Source organism: Drosophila mojavensis, unplaced genomic scaffold (assembly GCF_018153725.1).
Source record: "Drosophila mojavensis isolate 15081-1352.22 unplaced genomic scaffold, ASM1815372v1 contig_19, whole genome shotgun sequence".
Lineage (NCBI taxonomy): Eukaryota > Metazoa > Arthropoda > Insecta > Diptera > Drosophilidae > Drosophila > Drosophila mojavensis.
Window position 1 is genome coordinate 1,494,104 of NW_025318726.1, and position 26,781 is coordinate 1,520,884.

At 41.8% G+C, this 26,781-nt stretch overlaps 2 protein-coding genes across 2 annotated transcripts in view; one reads left to right on the forward strand and one right to left on the reverse strand.

Moving 5' to 3' along the window:
• The first annotated feature begins 212 nt into the window (after positions 1-212).
• Positions 213-26,781, forward strand: part of LOC6572446 (synapsin) — a 30,139-nt gene continuing 3,570 nt past the window's right edge. The window contains 11 exon segments of the mRNA XM_015166421.3: positions 213-304; positions 1,768-1,844; positions 2,177-2,520; positions 4,560-4,723; positions 4,786-4,857; positions 6,663-6,806; positions 6,881-6,985; positions 22,194-22,411; positions 22,819-22,915; positions 24,567-24,734; positions 24,801-26,277. Coding sequence (XP_015021907.1) covers positions 2,298-2,520; positions 4,560-4,723; positions 4,786-4,857; positions 6,663-6,806; positions 6,881-6,985; positions 22,194-22,411; positions 22,819-22,915; positions 24,567-24,734; positions 24,801-26,277 — 2,668 coding nt within the window. The 5' untranslated portion in view covers positions 213-304; positions 1,768-1,844; positions 2,177-2,297.
• LOC6572447 (tissue inhibitor of metalloproteinase) lies at positions 6,428-20,284 on the reverse strand. Its single transcript, XM_001998519.4, has 5 exons — positions 20,012-20,284; positions 7,932-8,136; positions 7,782-7,867; positions 7,480-7,698; positions 6,428-7,413 (listed from the first exon to the last, which is right to left on the reverse strand). The coding sequence occupies exons 2-5, from the start codon at positions 8,062-8,064 to the stop codon at positions 7,219-7,221; spliced, it is 633 nt and encodes a 210-aa protein (XP_001998555.1). The 5' UTR covers positions 8,065-8,136; positions 20,012-20,284; the 3' UTR covers positions 6,428-7,218.

Here is a 26,781-nt window from a genome sequence, read left to right on the forward strand (position 1 = left end):
TATGGAGTTTGCCTGACAATTGAATGTTTCGTTTTTGCTGTCACAAAGCCAAAGTCGGAGTGGATAAACTACAATACGATTTCTTTGTTCTTTAATTACAGCAGTCGGTGAAAAAGAGAGAGACAGAGATACTCCTGAGGCTCAACAGACCACGCGGAAGATATCATCTGTGCACAGAGCTGCTCAGCGCCACCGAGAACTGAACCACTGAAGACCGGCCAACTGTTCGGGTCCATCGTTGTCCACGGTCAATATTAGCGCCATTGCAACTGCTGGGTGTGGGCGAATCTGCGCCCCGCCACCGGTAAGGCAGGGCCGAGCTCTCGAATCGCTCATATCTATGCATTCATATCGTTGACACTCACACAGATGCACCCACCTATATCATGCCACGCCTTGCATCAGCAATTGCATCACATTTTTTGTTGTGGTTAGCTTTTCAGTTTTTTATTATTTAGTTGTTCAGCTTTTACGTTTGGCTTAAATGCCTTTAAAGCTTGAGCCCACACAAGCCCGAGTGGGCCATTTGCTTATTGTGCGTGTGTTGGCCCACAATGTCGGCTTGAAAAGTTTCGAGTGCCTTGGGCCCAAGGGGCACAGGCAATGCAAATAGAGCTCAATGGGGCCAGCCGCATGAGAAGGCCGAGCAGCGCTTTGACTACAAGTGTTTGGCATGCTCGACGGACCGAACAAGGCGCCACTGAAATTCGTCATTGATTTTCTTCTGTATATTTTCTTATTTATTGCTGCCAACTCGAGTCCACAAAGGACGCACACGCAGAGTGCAGCCCTCGATGGGCTCGCTTGCTTAGCATTCGGCAGGCACTGTCCGCACCGCGGCGGACTGGCGCTTGGCACCTGTTGCCAGGCTGCGCGTAATTAAATTTAATTTCAGGCATTCTACTCTTATCCTTTGCCACGCAATTACTTTTTATGTTCGTTATGCACATGTGCAAGTATTTTTCCATTAAGACTCACTCTCTGCTTTCGAGCGCAATTTAAACAGAAATTTCTTTTAATTTTCATTTACCTCGACTCTGACTCCGTCCGCTCGACCATCGAACCCACACAAAATATATGCATATATTCTATTTGCAAACCCTCATTGCAATTTCATGCTCTGTAAACACACATAAACCAGCTGGCAGTCCGTAAGTGACCCACCCGCATCGCATCTAGAGTCTAGCAATTAAATGATCTATGAACAATTTACTAATCGAGTTCTCAACGAGATGACATATGAAATTTGAAATTGGGACTCCCCATTCGACAGTGCGTTCTCGTTCAATGCGAGAGTCGTGTTGCGAGCGCATGTTTGCTCTCTGTTTTACGATTTTTACCATCTTTCACTGCGTGAATTTCCATTCGAAGTGACCAACAAGTATACGCCCCGTGGGCCGGCAATTAAAATGCAAAGAGCCACTCGCTCAGGGGTGAAATCGGGCAACCCAATTGCCGAGTCAAAGCCCAACCAGATCAGACCAGAGCCGTGTGCCTAAGTCTTTAATTGCATTTTAAGTTAACGCTTTAAACGTTTTGCCTTGAATATACTACATATACTATATACATATATATAAACAATACAATTAAAGTGCTTACGTATTAGATCGATATGTTAGTCAATGTGTCAATCAATGCACTGCAACAGCAACAATTCGTTTACTGAATGCCCAAAATTTGCAGCACTTATTTAATAAGTTTCAATAAAATACTTTAAACCACTTTGTCTCTCTCTCCCCCCGCTTCGTTCGCTCGCGTGCCGCACAGGAACCGAAAAGCAGCACCCTGAATTTCTCGTCGTTTAAATCAAGCTTCACTTCCAATGTTAATTTCCTGAAGAGAAGGTAAAGACCTTAAAAGGAAACGCCCCCTTCCTCAGCGGGAAGGGCGGCCTCGGTTGGACGAGACTAATTTGAGATTTCATATGTTTGTCTATTTTCTCTCCTCCCCACGCCGCGTCACGCCACGCCAATTGTGTGTGTGCGCTCTCTCTCTCTCTCTCTTTCTTTCTCTTTCTCTCTCTCTTTCTATCTTGCTCTCTCACTCAATTGCGCTGCACCTTTCATTTGTCTACCGGTCGAATGGTTTCGATAATCACAACAACAACAACAACAACAACCATCACACCACACCCAAACACTAACATCTAATCCACATCCACGCCACACGCGCGCAGATTCAGCTCGGGAGACTTGTCTTCCGAGGTCGACGATGTCGATCCCAATAGCTTGCCGCCAGCTGCGCGTCCTATTCAGGACCAGCCAACGAAGCCGCCTGTGGCCGGCGGCCCACCCAACATGCCGCCGCCGCCGGCACCGGGCCAACTGCCGCCGCAGCCCGCCGGCGCCGCTCCGGAGCTGTCGCTGAGCTTTGGCGCTGGCAAGGCACCGCCGACAGCGGCTCCGGCTCCGCCACGTGGCGTGAGCGCGCCCACCAGCCCGGCCAAGTCGCGCGAGAGTCTCTTGCAGCGCGTGCAGAGCTTGACGGGCGCCGCACGAGATCAGGGCGCTTCCATATTGGGTATGCTATGGCTAGACAATATACATATTAAATGTGAAACCAGGAACGGCTATCGTCGGACTGCCGACGATATACTTACTTTCGTTAGATATATACAGAAGTTAGGTAAACACAAAATGAGAATCTGAATTGGTAAATGCTCAAGGATGATAGTTTATAAAATTATTTATGCCATATAGCAAGATTTTTGGGAAAACTTTTATTATCGGTTAGTCGTAAAACCCCTTTACCATATATAGAAGTTGAGTGCCGGGATATACTATCGTTAGATATACATATACAGAAAAGAAAAGTGAGAATGGTGAATGCTCAAGGATGATAGTTTATATAATTATATATCCCATTTATCCATTACTCAAGGAGTCCCTATTAGTAGTTGAAAAGGAACTGATTAACAATGATTATTACAACTTCTTGAAGGCAATACTTATATATATATTTGCCTGTTAGTCTTATACTACTCATAATTTGATATTATTCGAATATATACGTATTGTCCTCAAGCAATTATAATAATAATTGTCAACGAATTCCCTGCCGGGTCGCAGAAAGTAAAAATATCTTAAATCCCAGATGGGGATGACAGCCATGCAAGCACATGTAAGCTGCGGAGTAATTGCGATACGCCCACTGCTTCACCTGCAGAGTGTCAGCAGAGGCTTTCAGCTTATCGCTACCAATTTGTTCACTATCCGAGTGCACTTTCCCTGTCGGTTTCCCCTTTCGTATCTGGCTCAGCATCAGGCAACTTTTCTCCCATGCTGAGAGCGCCAACTCTGCGTAAGCCACAATGCTCCAACGATGCTACCACAAGGGATTATCTGAAGCGCAATGAGAGCGCTTGGAGCACTCTCAGCCTGTGACACAGAGCTTAAAGGATCTGTATACCCTACCTATTCTGCTCTGTTAAGTATGAACGCTATAGTCATCTCATTAGTCATACCAGACTTTTACTACGAATACTATTTATTAAATAAAATCTATTTATTTGACTAAAATCTTCCATATCTCAAAAGTCGTCTCAGCTACAATAGATGTTGCTGGATACAGTAAAAACTAATTTTGGTATACTTTAATTTATGTTGCATCCTTAACTAATGAGCAGTTAAGTTTTGTGAATTATAAGCGATTCTTATATATACTAAATTGTAATGAAATGTGTACATATATTTCAAAATCCAAAAGTCTATTTATGCATGTGCTTTAGTATGCATCGTGCCAACAGTAGGAAATACCCTATGTTTATGTATGACGTTGATCTTGAAAGCCTCATTCTGATGTCTTCAAGTGGACTTCGGGAAATCACGACTAAAACCAACAACAGGGACACAAGTCAAATAAATAAAAGGCGTATTTATTCGAAATCGATCTTTAAAGAGTATGTGCATTGTTAATTCGAACAGGGTTATTTATGGTATTCATACAGCTCTCTATTAAAGATTAAACATGTTTTCATATAGAAACTTAGCTTTTAATAGTAACCTCATAAAAAATTTAGCAATAGGATTATTCAATTTTCAATATATGAAGAGTGACTGTAACAGAAATACCAAATGATAGCGATTAGACTAGATTAATGATTGATGGCATAACTAATGATGATTGTGCAGTAGAAATTTGAATTGATGGTCGGTAATTGTCGCCTATGTCGTCTATGCAAAACACAAATTCAAGGTCAACCTACAGTAAACTCACCCCGAGTATTAATAAATCATTTACTCGTCAATCGTGTCATGTTTTATAAAATTAGTTAAATCAATTTTGGGCGTGAGTTACGTTAACAACACGTCAAGAATTTATGACAATGATTTGTGATGTATCAGAAATATACTTAAATTTACTGCTCCATAGCTATCTTCCTAATGGTATGAAGTATTTCAGTTCAGATAAGCATTGAAGAAGTGAGATCTTCGCGAAACTTGGCGAAATTGTAGACGAAATGAACGCGAGAATCAACTGAATGCCGTCCGGTTTGGAAAATAAATTGAAATTAAATTATTTGCTAATCCCTTTCTACCCTTGCCACACCCCACCCACAGGAGCTGCGGTCCAAAGTGCCACCCAGCGGGCGCCCGCCTTCAACAAGGACAGATATTTCACGCTGCTGGTGCTGGATGATCAGAACACGGACTGGTCCAAGTACTTCCGTGGCCGGCGCTTGCACGGCGACTTCGACATACGCGTGGAGCAGGCGGAGTTCCGAGTAAGCTACAGTCACACTAACACCATTGTGTACCCTCTCTATTATCTGCTGTGCATCCGCAGGACATCACCGTCGTCTCCAGCGCCGACACCGGACCGGTTGTCACCATGGCCGCCTATCGCAGCGGCACCCGGGTGAGTTGTAGCCCCTCATCGGAGCCATCCTGCTTGCTCTTAATTAGTGCAACGCTCCTCTATAGAGGATAGATGACAGAGGACAGAGCGCGCTCCCATTCCCTGTCTGTCCTGTCCAGTTGTTAGCCGCCTGTTTATTTGCAGCCTTGTTATATTTGTTTTTATTGCCGTCGCATTTCAGTGGTAGTAAGGGTCGGGCTGACACCGCCAGCTATAGATTGCATCGGGCACGCATTCAATTTATTTCCTAGCTAAAGGACACTCGAGTGCTCTGCTTATCAACGCTTTTCTACTCAGAGGTGTTTATTTATCTTCCAGCACTTCTGCTGTGGCCACCATTGAAGAGTAATCAAATCGCAAGTGCCTTACCCATGACCTACTTGCTGCATACTGCATTTATAGTTTATACTGTGACTTATTTGCCCGTTAAGTTAGTTGATGCGTAAGCACCGGATACTTGTAGCCAGCTATAAAGAAAGTACATATAATAAAAATAAATCTCTTTCAATTCAAAATGAAGCTTAAGGACCTCACAGTACATATACCATATAAAGTTATTTCATAGTTTGTGCTTAGTTTCTATTATTTTGTGTTCAAGTTGTGTAGATTGGATGAATCAGAACTAAGCCAAGTCTTTGACCATTTTCGAAAATTTCACTGGATATCCGAATTAATTTTCAATATAACATGTATTTTCACCACAAGTATTTGTTGAGTGATCCCAAAAGTATGCAGCATAAATATTGGACAACGCATTTAGGCTTACCCAAGTTTATAACCTTATATTATTGCAGTCAATCGCTAATTTATCCGAATTATTATCCGGCATCCAAATCAAAGGCAGATAAATATGAAAATCATTTTAGATGATAAATTGCTTTAAATACCACTCTAATATTGCGTCAAACAAAAATGCCTAATTTTATAAGCTGTATAATAATATATTCGCCAAAACTTTGTAGCAAATATCAAATTTAATAATTTGTTTAAATGATCAATTTATTTAAAATCTTAAAATATTTAATACCAAAGGGTCTGAATTATGTTCAGTAAATATTGTCAAACTTCACTTTCTCAGCCCAAAAGTATGCTATAAAATAAATCGTTATCCAAAACCTATGCATTTAAGCCAAGTGTCGAAAAGTGCCAAGTGACAAAAATCAGTATCAATATCCATGAGAAGTCTGAAATATCATATAAGCTTAGCACTTAGTTATCCGAATGTGTATTCCGTATCCAAAGTATCCAAGTCACATCATTTATTCTCACCAAATGTATTTGTTTGCTCAGCTAAAAAGTATGCAGTAAAAAGTATGAATCGACAACTCTTGAATTGATGCATAGCATATGGAACGTGATAAAATTATCCGAATGCTTACGTGACAGCGGGATGTGGGCAGCACGTAATTCTGTGCGTGTGTGCATATTACGACTGAGTTGACAGTCACATATAATTACGAAGCATATATGTATGTATGTAGCTTGATTATATGTGCATGCATCGTTGCAATTTCTGTGCTGCAATTAAGTGACGCCTTTGCAAGGTATTTAAAGTAAAAGAGTGTTTAAGTTCAATTTAACGTAAGCTGCTAATGCTTTAAACTTGTGATTCTCATATTTATTTATGCCACTTTGCGTTCAATTAGTTAAGACTCGGCTAAAAATAAAAATATTGTAATCCGCTCTTCATACATATGTATGTATGTGTTTCTAATGTAACTTTGGAATATCACACACCAAAACAACTCAAATTAATCATAAGAATAATAATAATATTTAAAAACATAAAAAAACTACAAATACAGGTTGCCCGGTCATTTCGGCCGGATTTCGTGTTGATACGCCAACCGCCGCGCGATGGCTCCAGCGACTTCCGCTCGACCATTTTGGGCCTCAAGTACGGCGGAGTGCCCAGCATCAACTCTCTGCACTCCATCTACCAGTTCCAGGTGAGTTGGAAGAGGACCTCTTCTCAGCATTGACTTGGCCTTTGCTTATTTGTTTTCTGTTTCTTTTCGAATAGGATAAGCCATGGGTGTTCGCGCATCTGCTGCAGCTGCAGCGGCGCCTGGGACGCGACGGCTTCCCGCTGATCGAGCAGACATTCTTCCCGAATCCGCGTGATTTGGTAAGTGTATTAAAGATTAAGTGCTAATTACTAATTAAGTTAAGTAGCTACATCGAATCGTGGTCACAACTAAAAGCCATCCATTAATAAATAACACATTAATCATAGCGTACGAATTAAAGCTCTACACAATTATAAACTCGAGTATAAAATTAAAATTAAAAAAAACTGTTGCATAACAAAAGCCATTCCACGGCCAGATCCAGCTCCAGCTCCAGCCCCTAGTCGACACCCTACGGATAGCTCAGGCACTTTTTGTAGAGCAGCGTGCGCCTCCAGCGGCAGTACTGAACCTCGCCCACAGGCGTTTGCCTCTTGTGCAGCACGCAGGAGGAATAGTCCCGCTTGCACTTGTCATGCATCGACCACGAGCAGCTGTCCGCGCTCTCCCGCTGCCAGGGGCACTGCTGCTTGTAGCACGTGTTGATCTGTGGGTGGATTTAAAGGGGATGTGATTGCAGCTGAGTGTCGACAGTTCACTCGATCCCACTTACTGTGCAGTTGCAGGCGGTGCCGTAGGCGCCGCTGAAGCCGCGCCGCTCGCTGATCGTCATGTTGATGTACTCCTTGTAGTAGCTGCACAGATTCAGCTGCGGCATTCGGCCGGCTATGATGTATATCTTGCCGAGCTCCAGCTTGATGGCGCACATGGAGTCGCTGCTCGGCGAGGACAAGCGACCGTCGCGCAGCATGCGACGAGCTTCAGGTGTGGCCTAACGGGAAATCAGATAGGATGAGCTCTGATAAGGGCACTGCCCAAGCAATGGCAGTGGCAATGCCAATGGCGAGTGCTTACCTTGTAGATGCGCTTTATCTGCACCTTGTACACCGTCTGGTACTTCTGGAGGGTTTCCGATTTGCGGAGAACGCGCAGCTGCACAACTGCAAGGCAATGCTGGCATTTAGATTAAATTCGCCAGGGACACGCACACTCACTTCCACTCACCATAATCAGCGTTGCAGTAATGCTTCTGTGGATGCGCGAGCTCGCACACGCAGGCATCTGTGGAGTGGCCATAAAACGCCAGCACCGCGACCAGAGCGAGCGCCAATAAACTCAAATGTTTGGTTAACTCCATGGCGCCGTTATAGCTGCGCGAATCCAATCCCTATTTGTCGCCCTGTCAACAGCGTATCGGGTCGTCGTGAAGCTGAAGAGAAATGTGATTGCATTTTATTACGATGAAGATGTAATGTTTGCAGTAACCCAAAGCCCCTGCTGAAGGTCACTCGGCGCTAAGTGTGTCTTGCTTATGCCATCGGCTTATCTGTGAAGCGTGCTGCCACGCATCAGCCTCAGCCTCAGATCGGACTGGGACTGGGACTGGGACTCAGACATCCATCAAGGTGCTGTCAAGTGTCACATATTACGTATACGCCCAGTGGTACAAACAATTAATACATCCCTCTCTCTCTCTCTCTCTTTCTCTCTGCCTTTCCCTCACACGCATGCCACACGCATTATTATCGCTGCTTGCATTATTTATTTGCTGAGCAGTACATTTACTCTGGCAGCCACTGTGAGCATTCGCATATGCACTTCAAGCTGCGTGTGAAATAGATTTCTATTTCTATTTGAGAGCGAAATTCCATTTTCATTTGTTTGGCCATTTGATTTCAATTTAGTGTCGCTGCTGCTCTCCTCTATGATGTGCAATCGACTTGGCTGCACGCATAAGTCCTATCGAACTGAAGCGGACTGTACGAAGGAAAAGTAGTTCAATTGCCAGCCAAATGCATTCCATTTAGCATTGTTTATGGTAAATTCATAGAAAACTTGAGGCGAATAGCTCGAAATCCATTGCAACGCTGCCGACGCCGATGGCAATGCCTATGCCTATGCCTATGCCATGCACATATATCAACGCGAAAATATTGTATAATATCGAGAGCGGAGCGAAATAATCAGTCGCCGTCGCCGTTGCAGTCCCATTCCCATTCCCAGTTCCCAGTGAGCGTGTTGAACTGATCGACAGAGATAGGCAGGCCCATATAGACAAGCATATGCATTGGCTATGCCGACTGCGGCTGTAGCTGGGGCGACTCGGCAATGTGGCAATTAAATTGAAATAAAATTGAATTAAAAGCATTTTGCGGAAAAGCCACTAGAAGCAGCAACGAGTAGACAAAAGGGGGCGCCGAGTCGGTTGCCTTATTGATTGAATGCAAGCAGAAATAATGCATCAAACTATTTATTAAGTGGCAGCCCAAAGTGGCAGCCAGACAGACGGACGCCGCGGCTAATGGGCGCTGCGAAGCCTTTGTCAAATCCAGATCTGTGTCGTAATATGACTGGGGATATTCTTGGAAAGTTCTTCATGAAATGAAGCTCCCTCTCCCTCTCCCCCTCTCGGCAGTGTTTGTGTTGGGCATTGTTCGTGTCTCGTCGGTCTGGATTTGACACTTGTGCTGGCAATTAACGGCCTGGATTTGTTTAACAAACAGCCAACAAGACAACAAATAAGCACACACAAAACTGGCACGTACACACACACACACACACACACATACGTTTAGCAACTAAATCAACTTCAATGGAAAACAAGAAAAACTTTTTACACTCGCTGCAAATTCGCACGATTTCCTTTCAGTTTTCCACGATAGCCGCCGATCAGTAGTGGCAGCCGCAATTAGCATGGCCATATATCACGCAGCCATACATTTTAAGGTGGGTTCGTGGCTGATGTGGAGAGGGGGCGGCGGGTGGGGAGCGACGCGTGTGTGGGTGCCTACAGCTGAAGCTGGGGTAGATGGTGCCAACAGCTATGGATGCCAGAGGCAGCCGTGTTTTGTTGACAAGCTCTATACATGTGTCAATTAAATGTTGTATATCATAGCACTACCACACTCACACTAACACACACACATACACATAGAATGTTGCTGACATGAGCATGTATGCATATACACTTATGGACTGTTGCTTTGACGTCACATTCATAGTTGTTTGCCACACTTGTTGTTGTTGTTGTTGTTGTTGTATCGTCATCCACATAGAATTTGACATTTGACACTGAAACAGTCGGCAGTCGACGGCATCTCTGAGTGTCACTTAGCTATGCGGGCCGCCAACAACAACAGTTTCGAAATACGCACGCATTCAGAGCGACAAATATATGGAGTCAAATATCGACATGACTTTAATTAGCATTGATTTCCACTTTGCCCTCAGGCCATTTAAATGAGACCAGCCGCAGCAATGAGAGCAAAGAAAGTGCCTTACAGACACACTCACACACATGCAGCTGGCATACATATATATACATATATGTATATGCACACGTATATATGTCAAATTGGTGTCGCATAACGGCCAAGATAAACGATCGCAGTTAAAGACGAGATAAGATACAGACATCTTGCGACTGCAGATACACAATAATTCTCTGGTTGCGATCGTATTTACTCCGTTTAAGACACATCATCTGAAGCGAATGAGAAATTATCTTCAAATGCCAAAGAATGATTAAGAGTGACGTTCGTTGGCTTATTCAATTAGCTGTCGACTGACAACTGTGACAATATTGAATAAACTCATTTGATGCAATCGTGTATATGCATGTAAAGTGAGTCAATTAGAATGAGTTTTAGGCATAAGGTAGCAAGTAGATGACCTTAGGCATATTTAACTACCAATCAAGTTCAAATTAGCTGAATTGAAATGTGCCTAGCTCTGAGCAATGCAGAACGCAAGTTGATAATTCTGCGTTATATGTGAGCTGTTAAAAATCAAATTATTTTGAGATGTTCTTATATGTAAACCTATATATCTATCCTATATCAAGGTCTGTCGATGTCATTCTATATCTATATCTATCTATTCTATAACTAGATTCCTTCTTTTTCCTTTAAATTATCAATGGAATTTTATTTAGTTCAATTGAATTGAACTTTGCCCATATAAAATGAAAATCTTTTATACGAATCTTATAAGAATCAGATAAATCTCGAGACGCAAGCTGGTGATATATTAGGAAGTGTAAAGAATGAAAACTAAAACTTGAATATACATAGGTTACCATTGAAGCTGGCGACTTGAGGTTTGAGGGAAATACTTGGGGGCATTGCAGCCTTATAAATTGTTGAGACTTTCCCCATATGTCCTCTAGGGGTATATCCGGTAGAAACGATGTTATTTGAAGTACGAGAGACTTGAAATTTGTATAACGCAGGCCAGACAAGATCAAGAAGATATAGTGGATATTGGGAGTGTGGAAATGCTGAACAAGCTACATAGAGTAGAATCCGATTATAACGTCGCTCAAGGAATCGTCGTTATAACCGGAAGACGCTATTGCCATATAAGTTTACTCTATAAGTTTGTGTGGCGACCAGAATTTTCGTCGCAATATCCGTGCGGACACAATAAGCGAAGTCGCTATAACCGGATGCTACTGTATATCTCTTTGCAATATGGGACAATACAGGTAGTGCAGGCTCCTTTATGAAGACATTTCAACTGTTGATAAACGTAGTTGGTGAAGCCAACAGTTTTGCTTGTTTCCGACTTCGCTCAGATTTCTTTTGTGTGAACAATTTCGTAAAAAGATTTTATTTAATTTTTTAGTTTATAGCTAAAAAAATAATCACGAGATTCGAGTGCATTTGTCTGGAATTTTCCATTTTATGCCTTTTTATCTAATTGCGAAACTAAAAGTAATATATAATAGTTAATTATTTACTGTTATTATATTTGCATTTGCGATAGTATTCCGTTATTCTGTCTGCCATCTGTTGGGCGAACGTGAGAGGATTAAATTGCAATTTATTTGTGGCCGACGGGTTACCTGGAATACTCGGAATATTCGGAATAGTTATCATAGGTCATAATTTACTTCGACGAGGTTGGCTGGCCGACTCAAAGACTTAGAGCGAACTCTAAGCCAATGCAAATGCATATTTATTTGGAAATAAAAACAGCCGCAAACAACGTGGACAGGTGACGCAGTAAGGAACTGATTTATATATTTCTATATAGTACAAAAGGCGCCACAGGTTTGAATTATGTAAATATGCATACAGATTATTAACACTTGGCGCCCCAGAGGGGCGGCCTTCCAGGTAAACGGTTTGTGGCTTAACGAAGCGTTGAAAAGGCCAAAACCGAACAGGTTAAAGAGCAAAATAAAAAGGCTGGCAAAGGACGAAAAGCCGAAAGGCTTTGCCACAAAACCGCCTTCAAGCGACTGGGTTTTAGGCTTTTGGCTAGATTCGGATGCTGCCCCAAATGGCCTACGGAGCAAAGCCGCATAATTAATGCGCTTCGGCTTATCTGCGAGCTGGCTGGACTCTGGGACTGTAGGGCTATTGGGCTGGGTCGGTAGCAGGGCATAAAACTGGCCCGTAAATGGAACTGTGGAAAAGTTGTTTTTATGAGCGCCTAATTGAGTCATAAAACTCCGCTAATGCCTGCATAATGCACGGCACACAAAATATTGACATGTTGCGCCACTTGTGGCACACAATCGCTCGACCTCTCCCGCCCGATGGCCCCGGTGCAGCGCGCCGCACGTAAATAAAGCTGACGACAACAATTTTCGCGCCTGCCTCGAAACAAAATAAATCAATGCACATAAAACTCAACCACAATCGACTCGAAATAAAAGCCACAAAAATTTAATTTGTTTCGTTTGGTTTTCTGTTTCATTTTATACGCCGCGTCGGTCATTTACTTTTGGCTTCTCGCTTTCAGCTTCGCCGTTTTGTCACAATTCCCTCTCTCTCTCTGTCTATCTCTCTCTCCCTCTCTCTCTCCCTCTCTCTCTATGTGTGCTTGACTTTTATTGCTGATTGGCTTTCTAAACAATTCGCTGTTTGGGGAACGGCCAGCTATATAAATGAAGGCGCATACAGAGAGATAATGTAATGTCAAGATATATTGCCAGCAGCGTCTGATCGGGAATGAATTGAAGCTCTTCAATTTGAATCTGACCTTCCTTTTAACACATTTACAAAGCTTACACTCTACAGCAACTCGTAAATGCACTTGGCTAAATGCGCACATTGCGTTGCCATTTCCCCCATTCAAATTGCATTCTCAAACAATATTTATATGGCCTAAATATGGCGAGCTAATGTTTAGACAATGTTGAACAAATTCTTGTTTGAAAATTCCATTTTATTTATGAACTAAATCAAAAGTATGATACGATATTTATACCCTTTCATTTAAAGCAGTTTTTAATACTTACTAGGAACATAATTTGACAATTATTCGGGCAGATGTCATCGCAAACACCATTAAGTATAAATATTCCTCAACAGGACGACAAGCTAAGTTGATCTAGCCATTTCAATCTATCCCCAAGTCCATCAGAGTGTCTGTCTATGAGTATGAACGTAGCAATCTCGTAATCCACAAGTGCTAGAGACTTGAAATTCAGAATGTATATACTCGTTCATACCATCTGTTGTATGAGTTTATCTTCATGCCATTTCCCGATTATCGAAACAAAAATCAAAAATTTAACATTTCTTTTCTAGCGCGAATTCCGTAAAAGTTAAGAGATTTAAGACTTGCAGAATGGATACAGAAAACGTAGATTAGTTAGAAGTTAGTTAAAGTACAGGGTATTTTCAAGACGGGTACTCCAAGTAGAACAGTCTTTTTAATATTATACTAGAATGCGCGTCAGAATTCTATTTCTCGAAAGCAAAGAAACTAAGGTTCCGTAAATAACAAGAAATGGAGTAGAGACAATTGATTTTTAAATTGTATAGAACAATTCCTTTCCATAAAGGCGACACCTTACAAAAGTAAAACGATTTCCAATAATTATAATTTATCAACTGTTTAAGTTTGAGCAAAATATGCTATTAAATATATTGATACTCTTAAGAAAAAACTCCCGTTATATTAGCTCAAGTTGTATGTCAATTTTACTGAATTGTAGAATGCAGAAAGGCAATGAATAGTTAAATGGCACGTTTATACTACTATATTTTAATAGCTGTATGTAAAAATAACTTAAACAGCTGTTGAGCGTCTATATCAATGGATCGATGATTATTAAAATAGGGTATTCCAGATAGCGTTTTGAATGTATGTAACACATGACGTGTCTTATTTATATTTAATACATACTTTTTCTTTGCTTTATTATGATTCAGACTTCCCATAGCGTAAAAAATAAATAAATAAATAAATCAAAGATTTAAAACATTCAGAACTCAATGAGAATTGGAATCAATGCTAATCAATACCTAATGAAATTTTCGGGATCTGCTTTTCTAATCCCTAAGAACAGATCATTTAGATTTCGAACTTTTTATATAATTTCTATATAAATCTGACTTAGAGCTGAATAATCATACCTAATCAGCTTGTCTTATTTCCGGTCTAAGTATAATTGTATTATTCATTCGTATATCTAAACTTAGTTGAATGCAGATGATGTAGTTGCTTAAGAATCCGATTGATATATATGTATGTATAGTGTTTGGTGGCCAATGCATCAATTACATCATGGTCTTATTTATCTGTCTATGAGTGTGCAGTACCAGGGAAGCCTTATCGACAAATTTATCTCTCGAAAAAAAGCAATTTGAGAATTTTTGTAAGTTTTTCTCGTTAAATGTTTACACTTTACTCTGTAACTGATAAGCAGAGTGCAACGCAATTTCCATGCCAAATTTTCCAAGATATTGTGGTTACTTTTTAGCCGTTTTCTTTTTTTTGGTTTGTTGGCCACAACGAGCACGAAACTTTCTTTGGCCAATGGCGACCTTTGTGGCAACTGGCGGCTAGCGTGCTTCCTACCATTCGCCGCACAATGAGAGAAAATTAAGGAAAATATCAAAGTCACGATCGGCAACGCCATAATCAGCATGATCAATGATGCCCCAGCCCGAAACTGTGCTGGCCCTGACTGGCCAAACGAAATGTTTTCTTGATTAATGCCCAGAGCCAAGCCGTTTCTCAGCTGAACTTTGACATGCAAATCTGAATGCGCGTCGAGTCGTGCCATTGCTAAATATATGTATGTATATGCTCGCGATTAACTCTTGGCTGTCCACACACGACACGCTAAACAGACAGATAGACACCTGTTAGTTAGTATAAATGCCTGGCTGATAAGGCATGTTAACGTCAATCGGTGCTCGCTAATTGAATTTCGACTCCAACTGATGCATTAACGACAACATCAACATGAACAGCAGCTGCAACTGCAACTGCAACTGGAAATGCAATTGCGTTTGACGGCTCCATTCGAGCGTGACGCGATCTTGACAAGGCGGCGCCAGCTCAAAGCACTCGCAACTGGCATTTGTTTGAAAATCTCTGCCTAAACTGAATAGAAGTTTGAGAGAGAAAAATAGTTGTGGACAATGCTGTGAACCGAAATACTCATCAAAATCAATAAAACTGTTTTGCCTGCATAAAATAATGCAATATTTCGAATTTCGAGTTTCTACTGTTGGAATAAAAATGTAAATAAATATGGAAGTCACGATAAGAACTTGGGAGTTTGGCTAATCTGATTAGATAAAGGCGGCTCCCTCAAAAAGTTTAAATTAAAATCATATTTGTTATTTGCCGATTTCTCACAACTCAATGAGCTTCCTTTTTTGCAATAAATATAAAAATGGCAGCAGTCAAGCCCCTTGAGTATTTGACTGATAAAGGAGACTTCTTGTGAATAGCTAATATAAAAATCTGATTTGTTGGGGTAATTTATTTATATTTAAGAATACAAAATAAGGATGAACAGATTTGATATTTGTTAAATTTGTTGAAATATCTCGAGGCATGCATAACCTGGTGCTTAGCTGCTTGGCTACTGCATGCTTTATGGATCGTTAAGCTGAAGTGATTTTGTAAACATGTGCTCCTTATACATAGTATAGGCATACATACATATCTGCACCCGCTTCTGCGGTGACTGGCAGGCTGGCATCATAATGCCGAAAATAAATCTTACGCATTGCTCATATTTGGCCACTCAATACATCCGTCTGCGGGTAGATAAATAAACAGATTGCGAATTGCCACAGTTTTCGAAATGTCGACTTTCGTCACGTTCGACACTCGACGCTCTACACTTCGACTTAATTCGGATGTTGTTTCAAAAAAGAAAACTCCAAAAAGTCTCTCGAGTGTGACACAAAAAATAAAATTGTTGGCCAGCGGCGAGCGAAAATAAACAAAATTGGATCGCCTGACAAAGCTGGGCCAGGACGCCTAACAAAGAGCTCAATTATGAATGCTAATGCGAAATGGGTTCCCTCTGCCAAGGGCATTCGTTCCCTTTTCCGTTCCCGCACTTTGCATTTGCAGGTCATAAAAATAAACATTATTTTTTATTATGTGAGAAGCGAATCGAATCGAATCGAATTCTCAACTGTTGCTTGCAGTATGCGCATATTTGCACATATGAATGTGAATGTAAGCAGCTCAATTGAATGTTTTGCTACTATTCAATTAAATACAGACAGCAAGGGACAGCCGTGAATTGTGCAATCAACACATAGTTCAAATTCTACCGAATTCGCTTCACATCCATCTTATTGACTTTCCTTTTTTACTTCACTCACACTATCTTAACTCTTGAAATTACTTTTTTAGCTAATCTAGGTCGCTTGTACCTTGCACTTAGCTTAGAATATTCATTATACAGTGCAAGGAGATCTGAGAGATTTCATTAACTCATCGAGCAGACTCTGATTACTTAAAGGAAACACTTGACAATTGACGTAGACAGCTAATATAATCTGCCATACAATATAATATAATATAATGTATGTATAACCATACCAGGTAGCTGCGAGTACAATATAATATAATAAAAGCTTTGTGTGAACTAGCACTGACTGCAATTGCTAGATTACTAGATCCACATTAGATCAATGATCTCGTTGTTGACAGGTTCGATCGAATTTCAGAAACAAATATGTTTTTGCAGTTTATTCGCATAGCTATAATATAATGATCGTTAGCCTCAAATATTTAAGCGTATGATTTTCGTTCACGGATCGTCTTGCTGTCTGTATCTCCGTCAGGCAACAAATATATTTCTCTCTCTCTCTCTCTCTCTCACTCTCTAAATTTAGTCAGATAATATCTCTACAATAACTCTGTTGAAGCTCTCAGTCTCACACCAACACTTATAAAACTGACTCTGCTGCTATGACGTCATATTTATGCAATCCGCCTTACAAATATTTATCATGTTTTTCAAGGTCACGTAGTAGCATTTATGTGTGACTTAAGATCTTTATATCGACTAACGAATCCTGTTAGTAATTCTTAAAATCAAGTATGTAAATTCCCATCGTAAAAATGAATTGATGAATGGTGAGAAAGATTTTCTCATTATGTTATGATGCAACTTGATACTCCAGAGGATGAAAGTTTTATAGCTTATAATATAATTTATGTGTATATATATGTATATTATTTTTCTCACTGGCATGTATTGCATTGCCTCCGCTGTGATATATGAGAATTCATTCGTTTTGCTCATTTGACTCAATAATTTGGCTTCATGAAACACTTATGAATTCCATCAAATTATTCATTGATTTATTAAAGTATTTTTTTACTCGGTCAGAAAAATGCAATTTTTAATATAAAAATTCCATACTCATGCACAATAATGCGCTCTGACAGATCTTGTTTAATAAATTTAAAAGCTGACAGACAATCAGACAAATTGACAAATTGACAAACCCAGGCGACGTCAGTTTGGGCGCACTGAGCCCACACAGAAGCGAGGCAGACCGTGTCGACCCATCCCCAGGCCAAACTTATTATCATCCCCATCCATGGCCAATGCCAGGCCGATTCCATGCCGAAGCCAGGCCGATGCGTGGCGGGAGGAGGCGAGCGGGCAGTGAAGAGAAATCGTCGTCAATAAATTTGCGATTCTGAAATTTACACGATGCGAATACAGCGAATGCTCTTTGTCGAGCTGTCTTTTGCATTTCTCTTTAATTGTACAATAATATTTAATTGCAATGTGGCGCAAGAAAATTATTAATGGATTTCTGGTGGTTGGAGCCACAGCGTCAAACAACACCCACCCGAATGACCAACGGATAATCCCAAAATCGACTGTGGGTGTGTCGCCATCGCCATCGACATCGCCATTGTCGGAGACTTGTGCCAAAAGTCAAACAAGTGTAAAATAACAAACAATCATTCTCTATATAAGGCGAAACACTTTAAACAATTCGCTGACGCTTCGCACTCCTGGCTGCCCCCAGTCCAAAAATACACACTCAACGATGTGCGAAAGAATTGTGTTCGAATTTGATAAGCCTGTCAGGCCCAGACTCATTAATTGACTCGAATCTTAAACCCATTTGTTTGCTTCGAAATACAATAACAATACATATATGGGAACGAGCTCGATCACTGAGCTGAATTCAATAATTGTTTAACTGAAAACATAACATAACTCTTGTAGTTATTATATTATTAGACATATGTATGTACATATACGAAATAAACATTTATATCTATCAATTTTCTATCTCTGATGGCTTAGACCTTTGATTTACTTTTCTATCGTTTGTGTTTATAATGGTATTTCTCTTTATATCTAAAGTTCTATATATATATATATATATTTTTTTTTTTTTTTTAATTTATTTATTTATTTTTTTTTTTTTTTTTTTTTTGTATATTTTTGTAATATACAAACACATCAAAGATGTAGAATTAGCAAGAAATCAAATAAAGATAATGATAGTTTTCTGAAAATGAACAATATCTTATTTAAAGCGAATTTTCCCAAAAGCTATAATACCAATTATTATCAGCCATTTGTCCAAATTAAGCGCATTAGTCATAGGCAATACAGCAAGTAAAACAAATCATTTTCATTGGGTTCAGGGTATAACAAAATAGAAATATTATTCTAAAAATAATGCTTAATTTGAGAATATTACATTAGAGTGGACAATAACTTCAGGCCAAAATAAACATATAATCTCTTGTCAACTCAGACTCAAGGCAAAATAACCAAAAAATCAACAACAACAACATCAGGCTTTTCAAGAATATATAAAACATATATGCAAAACAAATACATATGTACGATATATATGAAAATCAAGTCAGCTACATATTCATGCTCACATTTCCCAGAATAAATACAAATATAAAGTATGATATATATATATTGATGGAATACAGCAATATATTGAAATGCTGACTAAAGCAGAAGCAAAAGTAAGGTCAAGTGAAGGAAATGCTTAAGAGTTGAACGAAACTGAGCGAACCACTCAAAGCACTTTAAATGCAATGTGTAAAATATTTTATGGCTAACCAAATTTTGCACTCAAATTTGCATAAATTAACAAACGTTCTAAAGAAAAATTGTTAAACATGTAATGTTTTATAGTTTAGGCCCAGGCGTTAAGTGGCCAATGCCAACAGCGACACGCATGGCGTATACGTAATATGGAAACGCAACCAGACACACAGCTTCCCTTGACATTTTTAAATGTGTTGGATGTTTTGGATGTTGGATGAGCTTTACATAAATGCGTACAAATATACATTTGCCCACGTTTTTGATGCCGTGTGCTAAATGAATTTATGTTGCTGGATTGCACAATACAGAAATATTTTTTTATAGCTGCATTTTGTTTACAAATTGGCGACATTAGAAACTATTAAGACAATTCAAAGTTGAGCAGAAAATTAAAAAAAAAACAAATATACACACACATAAATATATATGTATGTGTTGCGACGAAGTAAAGCAAAGCAAAGCAGCGAGCGAAGAAATAAAGAAATAAAAACAAATTAAAAATAAACGCAAATATGTTCGAGCACAAATAAATAGAAAGAAATGCAGCCACGTGTGTATGTGTGTGTGCGTGTGAATATGGAAAACTGTGTCGCTATGTCAACGATGCTGCAACTGCGAGTTTGACGTCTGCCCCAACAACACGCGTTTTTAATCGCGCGCAAAACGCGCACAATTCTTGCTTGTTTACGAATTGCATTCATTTCGAGCAAATTCATAAATTCCTTATGCTAAGTGCATGCAAATAAAACTGAAATAATTAAAATACCTGAATCGTCAGTCGACTGCAAATAATTTGTTATTTTTTTTTTTACGGAATAATTAATTTGTAGCTCGTTAATCGTTAAGCACCAAAAACTGTTTATTTAGCACTATTAACCACTGCGGGGCTCTGCTTAATTTGTTCACTCGCACTGTCAGGTCTCAGACTTGTTGCATTTACATTTAATAATAATTTTTCACACAATAATTTTCGCCGCGTCGTTGCCGCCGTTGTCTTCGTGCGTTCTACTTCGCTGCGCCTGCGGTTCTGCACTGAATCGTGAACTCAACCATTTAAAGTCTTTTCATAGCCGAAGCCGACCGCCAGTCACTCGGCTCGCGCCGAGAGAGTCAGCGCGATCGTTACAGTTAGCCAAAGAGCGAGCGTTCGGCTCGTTGAGATTGAGCTTTTTTCTCTGCTTGCTTGAGTCGATTACCCGTCCGCACACCCGCACAGGGTACTCCTTAAGTTGCTTCTGCTTGCTGCTGAGAGGCTTTCGTCGGTCGATCAAACGCATTCAGAAATTCAAGAGCAACGCGCAATGAGCGCATTCCAATTGAGTTTCTTCCAACGGTCTGAGTCTTTTGTACACCCGCACACAATTCGAGTTACGCTCGCCGTCGCTGGCCGATCAAAAGCGTCGTAAATTCATTAGAAGAGGCGAGAGAAGAAAGACAAGAGGTAAGAGGAATAGAGGAAACTCTAGTATTTTGGCGGCCAGCGGCTGCTTCAATTGCATATGTACGTATGTATGCATTTCTGCGCATTATTTTACCTTGGCAGCAATATTAATTGCGTGTATTGCGGGCATATAGTTTATGCTCACAAGCATGGCTGGCGCCACAGCAGATGCAGATGGTTATGGAATGGCACGAACACCGAATGGCGCATCTGTCAGGGAGCATATCAAGCAATAATTTAGTTATACTTTACACCACAGTCCAGCCCCTCAGCAATGACTTACTTCCAGGTCTACATTCACAACCACTCTAAGACTCACACACGCATGCACACACACATACACATTCATATGGGCAGTCCAAGTGGCTAGCCATGTGGCGCGCACACGTGCAGGGCATGGGACTGGGCATGGGGGCATGTTTCATGCAACGCCTACAAGTACAAGCCGAAGGCATATGCGATAATACTATGTGGGAGCTGCTAGGTAGATGCCAGACATATATCTTTCAGCGGATGCGTCACTGTGCATATTTTAAGTGCGCTGATATAACCCGACAAGTAGCCATACGAGTAGTATATATGTATGTACGTAGTACGTGCCAGCTTCCAAGAATGCCAACAATGCGGGGGTGTGACCACGATTGGCTAAGCACCCCTTGCCTATACATACATCCATCCACTCATAGGGGAGGGCATCCGCTCAGCACTCAGCACTCAGCACCTCTCGTCGCTCCCTACTCTCCCTTCTCCTCTAGACATTGTCATTGATATTCATTGAGAGTTTTCTTGCGCCGCGCGCCAATTGCGACAATTTTTCTGTCCGCGTCATCGTTTGTTATGGTTTGTTGATCTGTTTCTCTTTGGGGGCTTTCAATAAATATTTAAAGATTTCCACATGTTTATTAATGATTTATGTGCTCTTGGCTCTATATACAATATATCCACAAATTGGGGCTGACTGTAGACTCAACAAAATTTCATTGGCTCGGTAAATTTTTAACGAGCTACACATAGCGTGTAGTAAATAGATGGAACACATTTTTACCATAATAATATTGAAATATATACACATTTTTTCTCTTGCAAATAAATTATATTTTAATCAGAAATTTTGAAATATTTATTGACTTAATATAATATTTTTAAATATATTTCTGAGAAATATATGATTTATTTCTAACTAATAGAAAGATTGTTTTGCAAATCAATAATTTTTTAATTTTCTTGAAAAGTTTCTTTCAGCGCAACAACAAACAAAAGTCAATTCGCCCATGCTTATCTGTAATAAGTAAAAATATAATATATACTTAATTCAATTAGCAGAACACAAATTCGAATTCAAGCAAAGCCATTTTGGCACTTTTCCAATGAATTTAAACATACGTTTACAATAGAGTTAAATTCATGTTCGCCAGCGCATAAAGGAAAAGCCGATAGCGGGCACATTTAATTTATATATTTCCAATCAGTCTCAACTTTGGAATGTTGTTTTCTTTTGTCATTGCAGTTCCAGTTCACGAAGTTCCCCAGCGTGCTGAAGGCTGGACATTGCCATGGCGGCGTGGCCACGGCCCGGCTGGAGAACCAGAGCGCCTTGCAAGATGCCGCGGGACTTGTCAGCGGCGCTGGCAACGATTCGCATTGTTATTGCACCATCGAGCCCTACATCGATGCCAAGTTCAGCGTGCACATTCAAAAGATTGGCAACAACTACAAGGCCTTTATGTAAGTGACCACAGCTCCAGACCGCAGACAGCTGGCACCGATCGGCCGATCGACCGATCGACTTGACTCGTTGACTCGATATCAATGTAGATGGCCATAAGGTCGAGTGTCGAGTGCCTTCGCCGCTGCTGCCTGACAATTGACCTTGGACTCAACTGCCACCGTCGGCGCGCAAAAGCCAGCTAAAAGCCGTCCAATTGGCAATCATCCTACCAAGTGCAGTTCATTGTTTGGGTTCAACGACGACGACGACGACTTCGATGCGGGTTCAAAGTACCCAAAACGAGACAATCGTCTACTGCTATGCATTATCTACGCTCTTGCAGCTAATTTATTATGTTTTCATGCATGCACCCAACTCTCACTCTCTCTCTCTCTCTCTCTCCCTCTCTCTTTCTCTCTGACAGGCGCAAATCCATCACTGGCAATTGGAAGACCAATCAAGGCTCAGCCATGCTCGAGCAAATCACTTTAACCGAGAAGTACAAAACCTGGGTGGATGAGGTAAGTCGACCTGCCTGAAACCCAAAACAGTTAGTCAAATTTGAAGAGAAATGCAATGTGCTCCAGCTCATCGAATTTCAAATACGCTTACGAATGCTCAGATCGTATATGATATATAAATGGAATTAAATGATGATATACATATATGATGATAAATTATAGTGATAAAAAAAAAAAAAACCTAGCTTAACATGGAATTTAGATTTGTGAAGTATGGGAACTACATACATAAATAGAATATATTCCCCATATATATATACTTTTGCTCTATATATTTTTTATTTTTTATTTATTTATTTTTTTTTTTTTTTTTTGAGTATATTTTTGATAATTTGAGATTTTATATTATTTGTCTAGGCCTTTCCTTGCCCTGCCCTAGCCTGGCCTGCTGACAAAGCTAATGTAGCCCAAACGGCTAACAGAGATCGGGCGTTTAAGCCGCATTTATGAGCAGCCAACTGAAAGGCAGCCCAGAGCGGCGAGCACATTTATCAAACGTTGCCAATCAAAATTGCCAACAAAATCGACTTGAATTATTCGCGGCACATTTTTTGGGCCAACAATTTGGATTTGGTGGGCTTTACTCCTTGGCTTGTGTGGCGCACGCCGCATTGAGCCAGCTTCGATTCGAATATTCGAATATTCATGAATATGCAGCGCACTTTAAAATAGATACTGCACGCATTAGTTATGATGCAACGGAACTGAGTACCGCAATAATTACTATGAAACACGAGAATGCCATCAATTGAGGCATTTCATCATTGGCCATAAATGGCATAGAACTCAGCGTGCAAACGCGGCTAGGCCCAGCGCGCTGACTCAGAATTTCCGCGTACGCGCACAAATGAATTTCAGCAACTGCAATTTGTGCATTACTTAGATAAACGGGCGGGCAATGCGGCAATGCAGCGACGGCGCTTTAGGTGGGTGGCCCATAAGCCAGGCCTCGCTCTCCGTCTCTCTCTCTCTCTCTCTGTCTCTCTTTATGTCTGTCTTATGCCCACAATTCTAAGCAATGCGACGTTGCCCCTAATCAAAACAAACTGTGTTTGTAATTAAAACCAAGAGCTGACGACAGCAACTGTAACAACAACAAGTTGTAAAGATTTTGTCGCTCGAGTCTTATGCACGGCAAATACTCTGTAACCTGTTGAAGCCTAGAGGAGGAAGAAGATTTTAAATGGAAAAGTGATCTAAAGCGAATTTAGATTATAATTTAATATTTGTCGAATTAGAAGTAACCAAACAAATGAGTTCCAAAAAATTATATATTAATACTTAAACTCCAAAATAAGGTTAAGATCCTATGCTTAATTTTGTATTTTTATGAATTTTTTAAAATTTTATTTTAAAATTTTTATAAATACAGCTGTATATATTATATAGATTAAACACATCTAAAACCAAATCTTTATGAGTATTAAAACAAGCCAAACTTTTTGAAAACCAGTAAGCCAATATACTCGCTTAGCTATTGTCACAGGGTATCTCAGCCGCAAACAAGTAACAACCCACACACAGAACGAGCAAATCGAAAACAGATTTCGATTTCGATTTCGATGGCTAGATTCGATTGAGCTATGCGCATATATAAATACAAATATTTCTGTATGAATTTACATATATTCATGGAGCGCATTATTCACAGATATCGGAACTGTTTGGCGGCATGGAGGTGTGCGGCCTTTCCGTGGTGGTGGGCAAGGATGGGCGCGAGTACATAATCAGTGCCTGCGATAGCACTTTCGCCCTGATTGGCGACAGCCAGGAGGAGGATCGCAGGCAGATAGCTGATCTGGTGTCTGGACGCATGCAGGTGAGTTTCGGATCACAGATCAGACTACGAGTTGGACATTGACTTAGCTGAGTGACTCTTTTCTAGAACGTGTGCCGGCCCAGCATGGCGCAGACGGGTCCTGGCAAGCTGCCGTCGCGCTCTTCGGTCTCCTCGCGCGCCGAGAGTCCCACTGATGACTTGGCACCGACTCCGCCTCTGCCCGCTGGACCGCGGCCAGCCCCGATGGGCGGACCACCACCAATACCGGAGCGCACCTCGCCGGCGGTGGGCTCGATTGGGCGTTTGAGCAGCCGTAGCAGCATTTCAGAGCTGCCCGAGGAGCCGTCCTCGTCGGTGCCCAGTTCGGTGGGTGGGGTGCGTCGCGACTCGCAGACGTCGCAGGCGTCGAGCATCTCGACTGCCTCCAGGGTCGGACAGCGTCCTCCGCAAACTCAGAGCTCCGTCGTCGAGGATGCGGAGGACACCATGAAGAATCTGAGGAAGACCTTCGCGGGGATATTTGGCGACATGTAGGAAATCGCTAATAAGAAGCGCGGCAGAACGGCGAGCGAGACTAGCAACAGCAGCGGGCTGGGCAGCGTGCCCAGCAGCGCTGGACCCACCAGCAGCGGAGGCAGTGGCTTCAGCGGCTCCTTTCTGGGTAAGCAGTTCTCGTTCGCCTCGGGCGGCAAGTCCGGCGGTTCGGATGTGATCTCCACACAGCCCAGCCGACCGCAGGAGGAGCCAGCAGCAGCAGCTGCAGTAACGGCCGGCTCAGCCGTTAGGCCCGCTGCCAGCGCTTCGGATAGCGACAATACTACGGATATAACAACAACAACAGCAACAACAACTGCAGGGTATAAGCCCGTCACCAACTTTGAGCCACAGGAGCGGGTGAATCCCTTCGACAAGGAGCCACACAAGTCGGTTAGCATCGCCAGCATCGGTGCCGCCTCGAACACAACCTCATCCTCATCATCGATTTCGTCGTCCTCAATCTCGTCGCGCATCAATCGCAATGGCAACAGCATCAAGTCGCCGCCACCTCCGGCCGGTCCACCACCACCGCCGCCCAACGTGGCCACCAATGCCAACATCAACACGAACACGAACACGAACACGAACAGCTCGAGCGTCAGCGCCAGCGCCTATCGCAGCAGCTTCAGCAGCACCCTGAGCAAGGACAAGACCAGCTACGGCAACTACGACAGCAACAGTTCCATTGAGACCATCACGCGCATGGACACAAACACCACAAATACCGCGGCCATTGACACGGGTGCAGGCGCCGGCGCCGGCGCAAGCGAGGCGAGCGGCATCACGGCGATTAGCACCGGAGCCGGGACCGGGGGCACCGCCAACGCCGCCATCACCAGCTCGGCGTCCAACAACGATTGGCGCTCGGCCATTGGGCTGCGCTCGGCCAGCGTCTACAGTGCGCCGGCGGCTGTGACCACAGCCGCTCTGCCGGGCGACACCTCCGGCTACGATTCGAACTCGCTGGCCTCCCAGGCCGGCTACAACAATCCCAGCGATCTGCCCTCGTACACGCGGCCCTCTTACTCCCGCTCCGAGAGCAATGGTAATTATCTAGCCGTGGGCGTGCTGCTGGTCAGCCTAACGCTGCGCAAGACCTAGAGTGGGCTGCCAGCCATCAAGATCAGTGTATAGACATCATTGTATCATTATCCAAGTATCATATCTACATCAGCATCAGCATCTGTAACATCAGCGCAACTTACGAATAACCCCACAATAATCTCAACTACATGCCATACTACACATATTCATATATACATAGCTACATTGATACGAGTATATTTGTATATTAATGCGAGTTTAGCAGCGACCAAGTTAAGATGTAATCGATAACCAAGCAACCAAGCAACCCCCTTAGCCAAGTAGACAGCGATTCTGAACGTTAGCCAAAGCCAATTAGGCGCCACTCTCTGTGTATTCTGCAGTGAGTCTCCTCATATGATAGCCAACTTTGAAAGTGTAAGCCAAATATAACGTATACGACGCGTGCGCCGCAAAACTGTTTGTAAGTTCGCCACTCGCCAGTGCTGCTATTCGCTTGCCTGCA